The sequence below is a fragment of the Melospiza georgiana genome, chromosome 10 (assembly GCF_028018845.1).
Source record: "Melospiza georgiana isolate bMelGeo1 chromosome 10, bMelGeo1.pri, whole genome shotgun sequence".
NCBI classification, from domain to species: Eukaryota; Metazoa; Chordata; class Aves; order Passeriformes; family Passerellidae; genus Melospiza; species Melospiza georgiana.
This window is the reverse complement of record NC_080439.1, coordinates 9,125,064-9,142,542: the sequence shown is the minus strand read 5'-3', so window position 1 is coordinate 9,142,542 and position 17,479 is coordinate 9,125,064. Positions and strand designations below refer to the sequence as shown.

At 42.3% G+C, this 17,479-nt stretch overlaps 1 protein-coding gene across 2 annotated transcripts in view; it reads left to right on the top strand.

Moving 5' to 3' along the window:
* Positions 1 to 17,479, top strand: part of DIS3L2 (DIS3 like 3'-5' exoribonuclease 2) — a 180,244-nt gene that overhangs the window by 50,870 nt on the left and 111,895 nt on the right. For both annotated transcript variants that reach the window (XM_058031532.1, XM_058031534.1), the window contains one exon: positions 6,928 to 7,162. In XM_058031532.1, the coding sequence (XP_057887515.1) occupies positions 6,928 to 7,162 (235 nt within the window). The remainder of the gene's footprint in view (positions 1 to 6,927; positions 7,163 to 17,479) is intronic.

Genomic DNA, 17,479 nt, shown 5'->3' with positions numbered 1-17,479 from the left:
GAAGCTGTTTGTGCTTCTTTGAATTTTGTGAGTGTGCAGGGGGAGGTTGATTCCTGGGTGTTGTTAAAGGCTGGGTGCTGAAGTGAACTTTTTGTGCTCCTCTGGGGTCAAACTTTTCTCATTTGAGAGATGGGCTATGGCTAAGGATTCATCAGTGTGACATCTTGCTGTACAGAATACCATGTGGGCTGGGAAGCTGGGAGAAGAGGTGTTTGCTGGATCACTTCTGCTCCAGGGACTTCTGCACCTTGGGAAATGTGTGTGGGAAGGTCAGTGCAATGTAGGGAGGTATTCTGAAAATAGAGGCTGGGTTTTTTTGCACCAAATCAAATCCCGGGGGTGGCAACAGGAGTGGAAAGTGTGGAACAAGTTTGTTGATCTGGCTGTAGAAATACACAGCTCTTTGGTAGCAACTCCCAACAGGGCTGGCTTGCCTACAAAGGACGTGGCAGAGTGTTCCCTGCGAGGGAATCAAGGACATTGTCCTTCCCCATACCTCTGACACTGCTACCCTCAGCAGTGGTTGGTCCATGAAATGTGGGATACCTGTGCTGAGCAGGGACAGCTACTTCTGACAGCTTTTTCCTGCTTCTCAGCAGTTGTTACAGAGTACAAAAGGCAGGAGTGTACAGATGGAGCTGTTTATCTGTTAGGAGAACCAGATGAAATGGACCTGAGGCAACACGGTCCTGATCCCAGGGCAAGAGCCAGGCTTGGGAGAGGTGGGTCCAGGGAGACCACAGAGAAGTGGCAGGAAGGGAGTGAAGGCAGGAGTAGACCTGAGGAGAGACAGGGGCAGAGGCAGCTGTCTCCTGGTCAGTGATAATGAGGTGTAGATAAACATGTGTGGAGGCAGAGTGTAGGTGTGGGATGAGGGCCAGGGAATGGGAATGGGGAGCTTTCAGAGGCAAATGACAGGTCAGAGACCAGATAGGGAGTGGAAATACATGGTGAGGAGACAGTTCTTGTTTTGGCTTTAGGATTCAGAAAGGTCAGTCTTGAGAATTTTCCTTGTTGATGCTTTTCCACTTGTTTTTCTGGTTATTTGTGCAAGATGGTTGGGGAAGGATTTCAGGTGGACTTGGAGGGAACACGCTGTAACCTGGATTGCTTTGGTACAGCCTGAAGCACAGAGAGATAAGTGAACAGCTCAGGAATGAAGTTTATTGGTAGAATCAGAAAGAAGTGGTGAGTTGAGGTGGCTGTTTTGAGGTATGAGGGTTTTTTCTACAGTTAAATCTGTTTTTCATGCAGCTGCCTGACAAGCCTGGATGTAGGGCTATCTGCTCAGGTTGGACTAAACATGGATGTTCAGTTTGATTATTTGAATTAACACTACAGTAAAAGCTCACTTTGCAGGTTAGTCTGAGCAGAGAAGTTGCAGAATTCTGGGAAGGACAGGCAGGATGGCTTTGGGGTCTCAGCAGGTTTGATGGCCATACTGAAGATCTGTCTCAATATTTTGTTTTCAAAACACAAGCCTTAGATTTAATTTGTTTCCTTTCCACTTCTCATCTGCTGCAGTGGGTACAAGTCAGAGCAGATTCTGAAAAGTCACTGTTTCCAAGAAGCCTTTGTGTACTCAGGTCATTTACCCTTTGAATACTCAAGCAGGATGATGTTGTAATGACTGCTGTGACAAAACTGTGTGTGACATCTGGTAACAACAGAGTCCATCGGGGAGGAACAAGTAGTATTTTCCTATGCAAGAGGGAGAGATTTTAATATGGATGTTTGTATGATTATTGCATCCAATGTGATGTCTGAAATGTAAACCATAATGTGCTGTTAATATAAAATAGCTATCCTGGGGGCTGTTAGCAAGTGTTTCCAGTGATTTAGAATTAAATGATTGTAATGAAAAAAATCCAATCTCAAACCTCAACAAACCTCCTCAGTATAACATTATTGTTATTTTAAAAGTAATGCTATAATTGCTCCTACTGAGACTAGTCACTTTTACTGAGTTGTTGTCTTCCCAGTACTGTTCGGTGTATGTGGGATTATGAAAAGAAGGAAGGGTGCTTGGGACAGGTGTTTCTTTTCTTGTAAGTGCCATCCTTTCTTTGTCCAAGAAGGAGCTAGAGTGAGGCAGCCTTTGTTTGGTTATTCTTTTCAGAAAATCAAAGCTCTTCCTCACAGTATTTATGGTAGCTTGGCTCTGGTATCTATGTAGGAGCTGTGACAGCATCCTTGTGTTAGCCAGGCTCTGTTCCCACTCCTCGTGAGGGAACATTAGGGAACCAGCTTTTAAGTGGAGCCTGTTTCATATGGCAGAAACTGGGAGAGGAATAGGTGCAGGTGTTCACAGCCCTGGTATGAAATGTGGTGTTTGTATCAGTGTTGTGGTAGCAACGGCCCTTTTAACGAGGGGATGGTAATTTGGTCCAAAGCCCCTGTTTTCAGCTGTCCTCCTTTTGAAATAACTGCTTTTAACCTGGTTCTGAGACTTGTTGCTTAACTAAGACTCAACTGCAGAGAGGATCAGCAGCTGAGCATACTGACTTCATTTGAGTAAAGAAGAACTTGTGTTTTATCAAAGTATTTTTCAGAAGAAAGACATTTTACCTTGGTTTGCAAGCCAAGGTGGACTTGGGCTAACACCTTAATTTCTCTTTAACTGTTGCCCTATTCAGTCCTCTCTGTCTAATGTGAGTTCTTTGTGTGCTGTGAACCTTCTTCAGCTCCCACTTGCTGATGAATTGACTGCACCTTTCTGTATAAGCATGAGGAGTCTCTTTGTCTGTCTTCCCTAGTGAAGAGAGTTACCGTTAATACTTTGTCATTCTAAAATCTTTTGGGCAAGTTACACATTCTGAGTTTGAGTACTCATTAGAAGTCACTTTACAGGGTTTTGACTGATTTATGTAGAAATACAATCTCCATTCTGCCTCAGTATCCTTCTGGAAATACTCCTTTTAATACCAGCTTTTTGAGCGAGATGAAGAATTTGATTTTTATTGAATCTGTGTCCAAACTGTCTGTAGTGAAGATAATTCTGCTTCCTTACCTGCCAGGTGCTTTCAGCAAAGGAGGTCTCTTTGCACAAGGGTCCATTGAAAGCAGTGACCTTACATGGAAAGTTTTTAGCAGTTTTTAGCCATGCAAGGTGCATTCATCCAGCTGTGTCTAGTCCAGCAGTCATGTCATTTCTTCAGATCTATGAGGATTCATGGATTGCTTGTAAGGATCAGAGGTGAATAAAAACAAAATTCAAACTTATTAGTGTCAAGCTTAAACACTTTGGAGGCTTGGTACATTTATTGGAAGGAGCCTGGGGTTAATAGCTCAAAGATTATTGAAAATCACTGGGCATGTTCAGCTGTTTCAGTTTACAGACATTGAGGAGGCAGCAGCAAAAACTCTGCTCCTGATCTGAGATTAACCAGGCCTGGACTTTGTCGTTGTGTAGAGGTTTAGGTAGGAAGTCTGTGAAAAGCTGGGATCTAACAGGACAGAGATGAGATTGGTTCGGGCAGAAGAGGCCTTTTCTTCTGTAGCACAGGAGGTAACTCCTATGCTTTCAGATGCACAGATTCCCAGTTCAGTTTTCTGTTGGAACAAATTCCTCCTGAGTAAGGACAATTGGTCATTCAATTGCTACTTCAAGACTGGGTTGGGTGCTCTGCTGTCCAGATTGTACAGGTCCATGCCAGGGTGGTTTTGCCCCCTAGCTGGTTTTTATTGTACTTATGGTTGAAATGGAACTTTGATTCAAATATCTTGTGTTCTGTCAGCTGTGGCTTTGCAATCTAAACCAGTCACCAGTGGGGCATCAAGTTTCTACTTGACGCTTGTTCAGTGATGTTTGTTTTAAGCTGGAAGAAAACATACTTGGACACTGTCTTCAGGATCAGGCATCCAAACAAACAATTGGCTTTCTTCAAAATGTTTATTAAAACTTGTTTTAAATTATTGTTGAAGAGCCTGTAAAAATAACAACTAAGGTTGACATTTTACTTCGCAGATCAGGAAGTTAAGGTCCTTTAAAGGGCTTTAATGATGTTTTTGTGTCATACATATCATGCATATGTAACAAGGGGGAATCCCATTTTTCTAGGTCCATGCAGGGTCAGCTGCATTGCCAGGGAATTGGACTCTGTACTGCACATATGACCACAGGATAGACTGAGCCAATTGTGTATTTGCTTTACTCTGTGTCTATGGTCAGAACTGACCTGTTCTAGCTGTGGGCATTATGCCATGGATAAGCTGCAATAATGTTAAAGGAAACAGGAGAATGCAATATCATCAGATTCTTGAATCTGAGATGTCACTTGTAAGAAATGCTTAATATGCCATGGTTGGATTTTCTGCTGCTCATAGACAGAAGAGCTGCTCTTCGGAATTTGTGTGATGAGCTCATGCTGGCCAACAGCTCTGATCATCTTAAAGGAGTAATTGTATCCACTGATATCCTGATTTTGTAGAGTCTTATGCAGCTTTCCAGTCTTCTGATGTACAGCTTCTCTAAATTTTCGGTGTGATATGAGAAATTTTGGGTGAAGTTCCCTGCTCTGTTATGTATGAGGTCAGCCTTAATGATCTGTCTTGGCCATAAAAAGAAAACAAATCCTATCACCCAGGCTTGCCAGCATCTGGACATTTTGCTGATCTACCGTATGTGGAGGTTATGGTTTTGTGGACTCTATTTTTTTACTGAAAAATACTTTTGAAAATCCATAAGGAAATGTGTGACTGGGGATTTAGGCAGTCACAGCTGGGGTATCATGGTGCTGCTGGTGGCAGCAGTGTGTGTCCTCTAGCTTGGGGGAAGCACAGCAATTTTTTAGCGCAGAGCATTTAAAATGAAATCTGTATCTGCTGCCTTCTTTAATAACCACATAAACTCTTCAAGCGTAGCCCCTCCAGTGCCACATTTTAGAGAAGTGTTTCCTTTCCTAAGATCTGTTTGATGTTATTTGCTGCTTTACATATAGAAAACATACTAATTTAGGACCCAAAGCAGATCTCACACTCTCCAAAGAGAGACTAGGAGAGAAAAAAATGCAGGCTAAACTTGAAGGGGTTGAAGGAAATGAACTCCTGCTGCAGTTGCACACTTGCACACATCTGGTGCAATTGAAATTTAAGAGCTGAAGAGATCCACATCTGACCATGGTAGGGTCCAAACATTACTGTTGACACTGGTTTTCTTTTTGGATAGGTACACTGGCAGAGTCATAGCGTGTGGAGCCTTGTCAGCTCTCTAATCTAATAGACTGTTCTTGCCCAGACCATTGTGTGTCAGTATTTTATGTACCAAATGTAGCCAGCTTTAATAATCAGCCATTTTCCCACCTTCTGCCAAACTTTTTCCCTTTTTTTGTCACAATTTAATGTTTGAGTCAAAATCTGCTATGGTAACAAATTATAGACATGTTAAAAACTGAAAATAAAGATGGAAAGAAGAGTCACAAAAGGTAACAACAGTTCAAAGCAATGTCATTTGAGTTTTTTATTTTTAAAGACTTGAATTCAGCCCCATTTTAAAATTGATTTTATTTCTGTTATGTATTGTGAAAAGCTTACAAAGAAATGGATACTGCTTGAAAGCATGACTGCATACATTCTTTGTATGTAAAGCTGTAAAAGTATTCCCTGTACAGTTCTGATTTTGATTTACTTGCTTTTTAGTTACTAAAGAATAATCTGTGGAGTTTTTTTGACTTCTATTTTCTTACTTGGAACAGTTGCCTTCAGGTAGCACCTGTTGAAGTTATTTATGCTTATTTCTAGCAAATATATAGATCATATAAAGTGTGTTACCAAAAAGTTGTTTCTCTTGTTTTATTGCATTTAAAGGGCCTTCACTTGCCTTGCTGGCGGCATGAGTTGCTGCTGTCATGTACTGGGTTTGATGCTGAGGACTGGGGACCTTGGAGGAGCTCTGGGGAATTATCTGCCTGGCAAACACCAACACCCGCTGGAGGGGAGCTCAGTCACCGCGAGGGCACTGTTATGGAGTTATTCAGTATCTTTGTGATTTTAATATTTAGCAGGTTATTTCTCATTCTGTACTGATTTTCATCTCACTCTGAAGTACCATAGCTTGAGTGAAACATAAACATTTCGGAAACTGAAACCTGGATCTAGGTTCTCCAGCTGCATAGGTGTTTGCAGCTCACTGTTGGTTGCATGAAGGATGCTGGTAAAGCCTTGTGTGTCCAAGGTATCAACCACTTTGGTCATTGTGTTCTGAGCTGGAACAGTTTCTGCCCCTGTCACATGCAGTGAGGGATGCCATCAAGGCCTGGTGTCTGCTTCACTGGTAGTTGGGCTCTTCTTCAGTAATTTGATTTGGAAATTTGTATAAGTAATGGCAATAACTGAGTGCCTTTAACAATAAACACACAGCCTAAAATAAATGTAAAACTTGGTGCATTACCAAGCTGCCACAGTCCACTTCTTCCACAGGTCACAGGGCACCATGTTCTCTAATCTCTGCTTTTTCAGTCTGTTCCTAATTGTGTGGAGGAGCTTTGACATGATCCCAGCATTCACTGGAACTGCTTAAGTTTTGGGACATCCCAGGATGATGAGTGTATCTTGGTGAACAATGGTCTAAGCAACCTATTAAATTGTAGTGTATCCTCCTCCCTGCCTGTGTTTACTCCTAACTTCTGCTGAGCTGATTAGAGGCTTGGCAGGAACTGTATGGTTATGCTCTAGATACACTTTGGATACATTATTGTCACAGTTGAGGTATTGCAAAAGCTCTGCCGTTCCAGTCTTTATCCTACTGAGGTACCTCTTTTGATTGTGCAATATCTGTGGCTAATTACACGGCAATTGCAGTGTGCCACCAGCCACCCACAATTCATTGTCAGCTCCTTGGGGATGCAAATGAAAAGGAAAGATAATGTTTTCTTTCTTCAGTCCAGTGATTTAGCTTGCCTCTGTTTTTTTAATCCCCTGTTCCTTCAGGTAATAAAGCCAGATGGTAGTGACAAAGAAGCAGAAGTCACACATGAATCAGACGTCCCTGAGGACATGCTGGGGACTTGCGTTCCGCAAGAGACAGCGAAAGGCGATGCTCAGAGTCCGGATGTCATTATAGAAGCTCAATTTGATGATAATGATGCAGAGCATGGACAAGACCACTTGCAGGATATGTTGACTGATGACATTAAGAAACTTTCCCTGGATACTGGTGAAAAGGGTGAGTAGATCAGGTTGCTGATTTTAGGCCTTTATTTGAGCAAACCATTGAAGTGTTACTTGGTTGCCTCACTTTGCTGCGAGATATAAAATACAGGCATAAAAGCTTAATGCCTTATCACTTCTATCCCTTTCTGCTAAACTGTCTTCATGGTTTTGAATGGATATTAATGGCTGGAGTTTATGTAGCTTTGATTGATGCAAAGTAAATCTGCGAAACAGAAGTCACACCTTTAGATTTGCAATTCTTGGGGCTGTCTGGGGACTGCTGGTAGCTGTTCAATTCAAGATGCTGCTGTAGCGGTTTCCTTCCTTGCAGCTTGGCTGGCCAATCTCTGTGTCTCAGTCTGGGGATAAGAATATATTTCCTTGGGGGCAGTTAAGTTTGTTGCTGTTTTCAAACAGTTGAGTTATGAGCAACTTAAAGATTTGGTCTGTTTAAAAAGAAATTGCGCTAAAACCTAAAGCCAATTATGCGATCTATTTTGAAGGCAAACCTATTTTATTCTGAATCTGAATTCCGTCCAAGCCATCAAGTGTTGCTTAGGGCAAAATAAAATAGGCTCCCCTGTCCCAAAACTAACGCTTATGCAGCGCTTTGCATGTCCTTTCTAGTATTAAATCCCTTCCTGAAGAGCTGTGTGTTGAAAGGATTCTGACAATTGGCACATTTAACCTGCCATGAAAGGTTTGACATGGCAGATATTCTGGTGTGTTCCTGTTGCTTGCCCCAGTTGTCCAGAAGAGGTGGTAGTAACTCAGAACCAAGTAAGTTGTTGGACTCTGACACATCTTGGTGGTGGTTATAAAGGTGTCCCATTTAATAACTCGTGTTTTCCTGAGATATTTGAAGATGCACAGACCCCTGCCTGTACTATTGGTAGACTTCCATTTTTCACGCCCATCTGTTAATAAAACAGGAAATAATATTTGAATGGAAGTGTTGTAGTTTTTATGACAAAGCGTTGGTTTCACCTCATGAATGGACCTGCCACTTTACCAGTTTGTGATGCTGTTTCCTTCTGGGTATCTCCACTGTTGAGTTCCTGCCAAGGCACATGAACCAACTCATGTCTTGTTCCATTCCTTTCCAGGATACAAGTTGATTTGGGAGTTACTCATCTTGTCTGTGGATGTTGTACACAGGTGGTTTTTAACACCAGCTGTTTTGCAGTCTATTGCAGCTGCACACCACTGGGCAGCTTTGACTCAACAATTCTCCTGAGTCACATGTTGTGTCTGTTGCATCTTTTTTGCTTCTGATAGCAGTGCCAAGTTAAACATTGTAGAAGTACATTCTAGCTTGATACCAGCATCTAAAATAAATACAGGCTTGAGCCAGTATTTTACTTCAGTTGTGTGACTGTTCTTTAGTTTAAAGAGTTGATTAGAGGTTTTTTTTTTGGTGCATCATAGTTCCTCAAGATGCTCTAGAGTGACCTGTGTTGGAAGTTATCAAGTCATCTCTCAAAATCTGTGCCATCTGAGAGGGTTTTGCCTTTGATTTTGTCTTTGGAGAATATTTGTGAGATCAGCTTATTGTCTCACAGTTGAAATCCAACTTTTCCACTGCAGTTGCCTAAGCCAACTGTTTTCTTTTGTTTTCAAGGTCTTTCCATGTTGATCTTTAACAAGCTTTGTGGCTGGTGTGGATGTGCCAGTTAGATTTCTGCTGAGTTTGTGTTTTGCTATCGCCTCCTTTAATATTTGCTTCAGCTTCTTTGGCCATGTAACCCATATGGAGTTTTCCCTACTTTCTTCTTTCTCTGCATTTTAATACCATCCCTTTTTTATACATATAAAGTTTACGATGCTGATTTTTCTGAAGGTGTTTTTGAGCAGTTGATGATTGCTTTGGCTTGTTTCCTGTCCTTCATATAATTTCTCATATCATCACTTATCCAGATTTTCAATCTTGCCTGGAAAACAGCTATAGTTATTCTAGCATCACTGATAACTGTCATGAAAAGAAGAAAACAGTCCTGGCAAATTCAGCCTTCACAGGTGTGGCTCAAAAAGCTTTTTAAAAAGCATGAAACATACACTTTTTCAAGGTAGAACTGAACCCCAGAGGGTAAAATCAGTTGGACTTGCTAAGGCCATGCACTGGAAGGTGGTGCTGGTGTTGGAGGTGGAGAGCACTGCAGGGTTGGGCTGTGGTGGGTGCAGGTGCCCTTGGGCCTCTCCTGGGAGAGCTGCTTGGCTGCTGCTGCTGCTGAACTTCCTGCATGTGAGCCTTTTCTTTCGTGTTACAGCCCTTCTGCTGGAAACACCTACTGCAGTAAGGCAGGATGGAAGTTGGGATTCACAGGGGGATTTCTTCCTGGCCCACCAAACTCAGTGCTTTACTTCCTTCTTCCCTGAGAGCATTGCTTTGCAGGGCTTATCACACAGTCCCATTGCATGGCCTTGTGCATGGAAGGCAGCAGGAGGAATTTTCTGTGGCCAGCACAAGTCTTAAATGAACACTTGTGATGGGCTTTCTTCCTTTTTTGGAAGGGTTTTTGGAAGGTTTCAAACTGGCCAAAGATTCTATCAAAGATAATGTATTAATGAAACAAAATCAAGAAACAGTCTGTCATGTTCTCATGTGCACTAATGGTATGTATTTGCTTACATACATGTGTGTGTATGTGTATATTTATAAAAAGATCCATATATATAAGACCTACCCAAAATTCAAACTAAATAAAAAACCCAAAAGATTTTTGGAGGTGAAAAATATTCATAACTACTGTAATGGAATCAAAAAGACATTTTACTTTTCTGGGCAAAAAACCCAGAGCCAGGTTGACACTGTGCTCAAATCTTTGTTCACGAACACAAGCCCTGCAGTTTTCTGTTCTCAATTGCAAGATGTCTTTTGTCCTTCCTGATGTAGGAGTAGCATTGCACAATATCTCTGCTGGCTCATTTGTTCTGATGCCCATGGTCAGAATGAACCATGAAGAATAAAAGTAGACGTGTCATTCGAATAAGAGCACTCTGGGAGCACAGACTGTTTTGATGTCTTTTCTTCCTTGGCCTGTGTCCCATCCCTTCTCACGGCTCTGTTCCTCTTCAGAGCACAGTCACCCTCTCCATCTCCAGTTACACGCTGGGGCAAAGAATTTTGGGGTTGGCCCTCGCTGTCAGAAGCTCTGAAGCATGAAACATTGTGTACACTGATTATGGCCTAGATTTGAGGGACTGAATTTCCCTGAAGTCATTGTACCTTGGATTTCCTGTGCCTCTGTGGGGCTTAGGGCAAGCTGGTAGAAATTGTTATTGTGCACAAGTCTGCAGCCTTAGACTCACATGTTGGATCTGTCTTCACTAAGTGCTGCTGTTATGAGAGCTGTGCTTCCTGCCTTTCTATTCCTGAGTCCCCAGAAGGGATGGGATAAGCAAGAGGGAAGTCCATGGAAGTGAAGAGACCATTGCATTCAGCCTCATTCTCAGCCCATGTACTTTCTTGTGCTCATAAAAGTGAGTCAGTCTTGCTTTGCTCAAGGATATTTAAATAGAAATTCATAATTGGTTTCACTCTGCCAGAAGATGTCCCAGTCAAATGAGTTTGCTCTGCTTATCTGGACTTTTCTTGCAAAGAGTTGGGGTTAAAGATCATCTTCAAAAAGTCCTTAGTTGAGGAAGTGACAGCCATTCCTCCTCTCCAGCACCTGGTTCTACACAAAGACCAATACTGTCCTGTTCCACAGTTAAATTGTCTCAATGTTAATGTTGGTATTTGGTCTTGCAAAGTTGAAAATATCTTTTTGTCTTGCATTTTCAGATGTATTTCCAAAGTGTAGATATCTATGTGCTGAACAAACTTTTTGCTTTTTTTTCCTTAAAAAGACAGTAAGAATGGGCACCCAGAATAAAGTTTCTCAGCTTCCTTAGTAGTGTCCTTCAAGCCCTCTTTGGGATTTCTGTTCCCTACTGAAATGTGGCAAGAGAACAAGGCAGTAGCATCCTGGCAGTAGTCTGAATCACCAGTGTGTACACAGAAAAAAATTAATTCCCTGTAGTGCTTGGTACTGACATGCAAGTCCTCTGTGTTGTACCCTGAGACCTCAGGTTACCCTGTGTTACTACTGTCCACAGAACTCATTCACCAGTCAAAATGACCTTTGCCAGGTCTGTAATTCTTAATCCTCATTCACATTGACCACTGCAAAGGAGGTCATGTAACTTTTATCACTTACTGCTGACCTAGAATATATTACTTCTGTGACTTTTCACTGCAGTAAAAGGATTTTCTTTATATTCCATTTCAATATGTGATAAAAAATGGAAACTCTGTATCTCTCAACCTGGGAAAAGTGCAAAATGTTCTGTACAGAATAGTTTATGGTACTGTATCCCTACACAGACTGTGAGTCATTTGAGTTTCCTACAAATATGAGCTGTCTCTTGTTAAATATTGGAATCAGATTTCTCTGATAAAGAAACATCAGAAATTGAACAGTAGCAGCTACTTGCACTCATGAGAATGGCGGCTGTTCTCATAAAAGTGCCTCAGCCCTTCTTTAGCAAAATGATATTCAAATAAAAGTTTGTAAAGCAGTGTCACTATGCCAGAAGCTATCCTTGTCAAACTCGTTTGCTCAGCTTTTTTCAACTCTTCTCACGGGAGATCTTACTCCACCAGATACACAAAATATCCTGCTTCCCACGGGGGTGGAAGTCATCAAGCTGGTAGACTGGCTGCCCTGGCAGCAATCATAGAGTTGTGTTTGTTCAGGATTTCCACTTACACCTACCCTACTGCAAATCAGAGCTTGGATATGTGAATGTCTGAAGCTTGCTCATTGCCTTGACGTAATGAAGTTTGAACAGAAATAGCTCATTTACAGGCAGAGTAGGCTCACATGAAGTGAATAACCAATGGATAATGGGTAGGGTCAACAGAATTTGGAAGCTGCTGCAGAATTTGCTCATGTCGCCCTGTCCAGCATTCACCAGGTGGAGAGGTCAATCTTTATCAAGTCAAATATGACTGTCAGTCTCTAGTAGTCCTGATAAGATCAGAAATGATAACCTAAAATTGCTTGGTGTCCACACTGCTGCTGACTGGAGGCTGTATTTTGAGTATTTCAGTATTGCTTGACTTAACTGAAATGGTGGTGTTTGGTAAGTTCACTGTATGGTTGTGTAATGATGGCATCAAGCCTTTCTTTTCTCCAGATGATGTTCTAGGGTCAGTGCTTAGAAGGGTTTTTGGATCTTTCTAGCAAAATAGAAAAACGTATTTATAATGCAGAGTTTAGTCTTTGTTTTGCACTTCTGCACTTCTCATGCACTTCCATGTTCCCTCTCATGCTTTTGTGTCCTCTCTCTCTCCTTTTAACCCTGACAAGGTGCCTACTTGCCTTTCGTGCCTTCTTCTGGCATCTGGGGTCCTGCAGTTACCAATGTCTCCTATTGGCCCAGGCAGAGTTCAGAGAGTTACTGTTCCTCTCCTTGGCCAGGTCTGGTAGATGAAATTATGGTGACAAAAATCTGGATTACGTGCTGAAGCTCTGCTCTGCTCAGGCTCACCCTTTCAGTTTAGCAGCCATGAAGTCTGGCATATTTGGAGTCCACCAACCTCACTGGCTGCTGGACGGAACAAGTGTTCTTCTCCCTCCTCTGCAGAGGCTCTGTTCACTCTGAGTGCTTTTAAGGAGCTTCACTGTTCTTTCCTAGCCTGCAGCCTTCTGGAGATGGATCATCTCCACTGCATAGCTCTTAAAATTTCTAGGCCACAGCAGAGCGAAAGCTCACCAGGAAATCTTCTCAGTTACATGGCTTTTAATAGAAATCCTTGAGGTGGAACTGTCAAAAATCGGATCAGTTTCACTCTGCTGAAGCCTGGAAAGCCTGCAGAGAAGCTGGAGCAGTTTCAGCTGCTCGAGACAGCTCTGTATTAGCTTATCCTAAGTTCATGTTTATGGCTCTCTGGATGTAGCTCTTCTGGTTGTTGCTATAACTTTTCTTAAATGACAGCATACATTTCTAGCAGAATAAACAGTATAGTGCTGAGGAGAAGTGTTCTACTGGTATTGAACAAATTGGGCTTTATGGTTGCATTGATTAAATGCTATGGGCTGAAAAAGCTCCAGTTATTCTTCTGTTGTAAAGCTGAAGCCTTGCAATGGAAGTTAATGTTGGGAAAGTTCCTTACACTGTTCTTCCCTAGCAAGTTATCTTGACCCCTAAATAACTTCTTAAGTACTGGAAAAAATAAATTACTTAGGCAATTAGGTAACAGGAATTAGATTAAGTTCAGCATATTACCATATGTTCCTGAGTTCACCTATGTTTCTCCTTTGAGTTACATGTTTAGGTCAAGTGAATGAGAGGGCATGATACTGAGAGTGAATGGTGGGTGTGGAAATAAACAGAGTATAGTCATTGTTACAGCAAGATTTCCAGGATGAAGCAGATTAGGATTCATTCAGCTAACATATTTTCCATGAACTAGTAATATTGGATACACAGAACAAATGCACCTGCAGGAAGGAAGAACATTAAGTAAATAGGCAAAATACTCAATGGAATTCTTTTTGTAACGTTTTAATTTTGCTTGTTATCAATGTAATAGAACTGCATTTCTGTAGGCTGCAGCACCACCTGAATTTTTATAGGTTTAATTCTGTTGCCATAAGGCTTCCAACCCCTCTGCTGACTGAGTGCTTCTCAAGCACATGGGAGGGCCAGGAGGTCTGTGCAGCCATGCTGTGGTTGTAGCAATGTTTCTGTGATCTATCTGCTGGGCTAGAAGGCAGCTTCCCAAAATTATGTTGGTCTTTGCTGTGCATCAGACTTGGAGGGTTCTAAGAAAAAGTGACACTCTTGTCTCGTTTTTCTGCCATCTCCTCCATCCCTCCTTGTGGAGGTGGCTAAATATAAGTAAATAATTACATGCTTGGCTGCCTTGCATGTCTGAGGAAGCCAGCTGTACTCACCTCTTCACATTGCCTTTGCTCTGCTATTGCAGATCCTTGTCTGTGCTCTACACATCTGTTATTAAGCCTTCCCTCTCCCTCTCTGAGGGTCTCTTCCTGCCTGTGCATCTCCAAAAATCTTGATGCTAATCGTCTGAGTCTCCCAGTCCTCCCTTCAGTGTGCCCTTGGGCAGGCAGGTGTGCGTGCTCAGGTGTTAAGACATGAACAGCTGTGGCAGGGTGAGTTTGCTTAAATGAGTATTCAAAAATAAACATCTCTGAGGAGGTTAGTCCTGTTCACTAGACACAGTGAGACAGCTCAGGAGTGCTGCATGGTTTGGAGCTGCTTTCCTTCTTACTGCAGAGCCCTCTTCCATTGCTCATGGGAGCTGTTAGGCTGATTTTGGACAGGCAGCATGTGTTAAATTCCAAGGCTGTTGGCTTAAGTCTTGTTGCAGTGAAATATCTGTCTTTCCTCCATCACAGGTGGAAGGCTCTGGGTGGGGAGGTATAAGTACAAAGTACTGCTTTTTCTGTGATGCTTTGCTAGATGATCCTATTTACAGGGTGTTTAAAATAGATACCAGTTTTGGATTGTACCTGGTACCAAGTAAAACTGCACTTTTCTTCTTCCCTACCTTTTGGTAGGTTTGTGTTCTGAAGAAAAAAACTGTTCTGTGCCAAGAAACCATCAATTGCAGAATATGAAGAGTCCTTGTACTTTCTTGTAAACAGCAACATTTCCTTCTTGTTATCCCTAAAAATTAAGATTGTAGCAGAATAGTGTAGCCCAGAGCAAATCTCTGGGTATGCATGTATCACTTTTGGATTGAAGGGAGTATCATTTCCTAGTGCCTGTTGTGTGCTGATATAGACAGAATTGCAAAAACACATCATTTGTGCCTGTGACACACAGTGTCAGGAGATATTTATAATAAATCAGTCTGTTTTACACCACTCAGGTATTTGGTACCAAAACACAATATCCTGAAAGCTGCTCCTTGAAGCAGAGATCAGAGAACCTGAGTGCTGTTGCTTCATTAGTAAGTAGTTGGCTTTGCCACTGGAAGGTTTACAGCTCTGCTGGTATCTGAGCACTGAGCTGAAGAGCAGTATTTTCTGATGGGATTCTTAAATACTCCCATGTAGAGTAACCCTGCTTCTCAAGTACATTTTTTTTTTCTAGTTGAAGTAGCAAACATTGAAGTATTTTCTTAAAAAGCTTGGCTTTTTCCATTCAGGGAGGGAGATTTTTTTTTTCAGTAAGTTGTGTTTGAGATCTGAAACTATGATATATTTTCATTTGCAAGTGGATATTGCATCTTTAATTGTATTCTTTTTGGACAGAATTGCAAATTTCCACAGTGACCAATGCAAACCTAGTGAAAATAATTTTGGATCTGTCATAAGGAATTAGAATTCTAGTCTGATGATTTTTGGTCCACTTTGGCCACCTTTTAATGTGATGGTAAGTGATTTGTAGAAGGAAATTTGGGGGGCTTTAAAAAAAAGTAATGTTTGACCTAGGAATGCCTGTCAGGCAAATCTAAGTGTGTATTGAAGCTGCCTAAATGGATCTCTTACAGAGGGAGGCAAATTCCAAGTGTCCTGGATCTGTTCATTGGTAATAACATAACTAATTTGAGTTGCTTTTTGTGTCTAGTGCCTAATTTTTTTTTAAGTAAGGCTATTACAGTTTTGGTTTGTCAGATAATTGCTGAAAGGAAAACACTGAGATTATAATGCAGTTTCACTGGATCCTAGTTGCTGAAGTGTGTTTTCTCTGTAAGATAAGCTTATGAAGTACTGCCCAAGCTAACATAGTAAATCTTTCTCAGAAAACATGTCTTTGCCTAGGGTGGAAATATTGAATGGTCATTGGATAACCACTGCAGTAAAGGGGTCAGAATAATTCATTTTTAGCTTGGCATATTGCAAGGAGTTTCTTCCCACCTTCCCAGCACAAAATCCTGCTCCTCTCACAAGTTATCCCTCCTTTAGGATTGCCTCCATGCCTCTGCCCTGTTGTGGGAGATGTTTGTATCTCCCAGCTGTTTTTCTAGACCATCAGTCTCTAGTGGGGCCCTGTCAGAGCCCCTCTGTGCTCAGCCCCACTGAAGGGGAGGAGGATGTGTAATGAGGGAGAGGGACTGTCAGAGATGTATTCAGGTTTCATACTCTGGTGGCAGATTATTGCTGCTGTGGCTGAGATTCCTGGGCAGCACTTTGACAATTGAGCCAGGTGGGCATTGGGTCTGGGTTGTTGTCTCTTCTGAGCTGAAGGTTTTGTCACGGGGATTCCTCATGGCTGATGCTTTGCTGCTGTACACCCTTGAGCAGTAGATGTAGCCCTGATATCAACAGAATTTTGACTTCAAAAGGAGCAGCTACAAGCTATAGGGAAGTCTACATCTCTTAGCTCCAGGAATAGAGAGTTCCTCATGTCTCTTCTTCCCTGTCCTTTGTTTCAGGAGCATTTGCCCTTAGTAAATGTGTGCAGTGGTATTTAAGATACTGAAGTTGGTTAAAAAAGAGGGGTAAGAAGAAGTAGATGGCTGGGATTACTCCCTTTTTTCTTGCTGTTGATGAAGTAATTGTAGACCCCAGACTCTGCCTGCTGGAGTCTCATAATCCCAGGATTTTTTGGGAGGGATGCTGAAATTGGAGAGACCACTGAAGGAGACACTTTCCAGCCAGCCAGAGGGCCCTGGTTGATGCTGGCCATGAAGGAAAAGGCAAGTCCTATCATCTGCCATGGTGGGAATTTGGGTGCTTTCTGATACCTGTACTGGGTTCACATGAGGCTTGTCATCAGCAGGAAGGGGGGCAGTGCCTCGGCCCAGGCCCAGGAAAGCCTGGCCACACATTTGCTGTTCTCTTGTGACAGCTGCATCCTGGTGCTCCTGTGCTTTTGCATGTGTGCATGTGTGACTTCCCCAGGACACCCCTGCTGGCTTCTTTTCACCAGAGAAAAGTGCTTCAGTGGAAATGTCTAAGTGACTTTCTGGGGAGATGGGCGTTGGAAGGATAAGTGGAAAAAAGGCAGTGCTAACAAGGACACGTTCCTCACATGACTCTGGGTGCTTTTTTCCTTCTTGCCTGCTGAACCTTGAGTCACTGCTGCTGTTCTGCTACGCTGGGAGAGCAGTGAATGCAGCTCTTGCTTTTTCCAAAACACGTTTAGTTCTGGTTTCTCTTCCCACCAGTATGTGCTGTTCCTTGGGGAGGGTTCACTGCAGTTAAGCCCTGGGCTTGTGGCAGGTGTGCCTGGAGGCATGGCCTTTGGAAGGCTCCCAACTTCCCTGTGTCCTCTGCCCTGTCCAGTTTTCCTCTGTTCCAGATCATTTTGTTCTTTGCCCAGGCTGTCTTTATGATTGACACACCATAAACTGATCGCTTGAAAATTT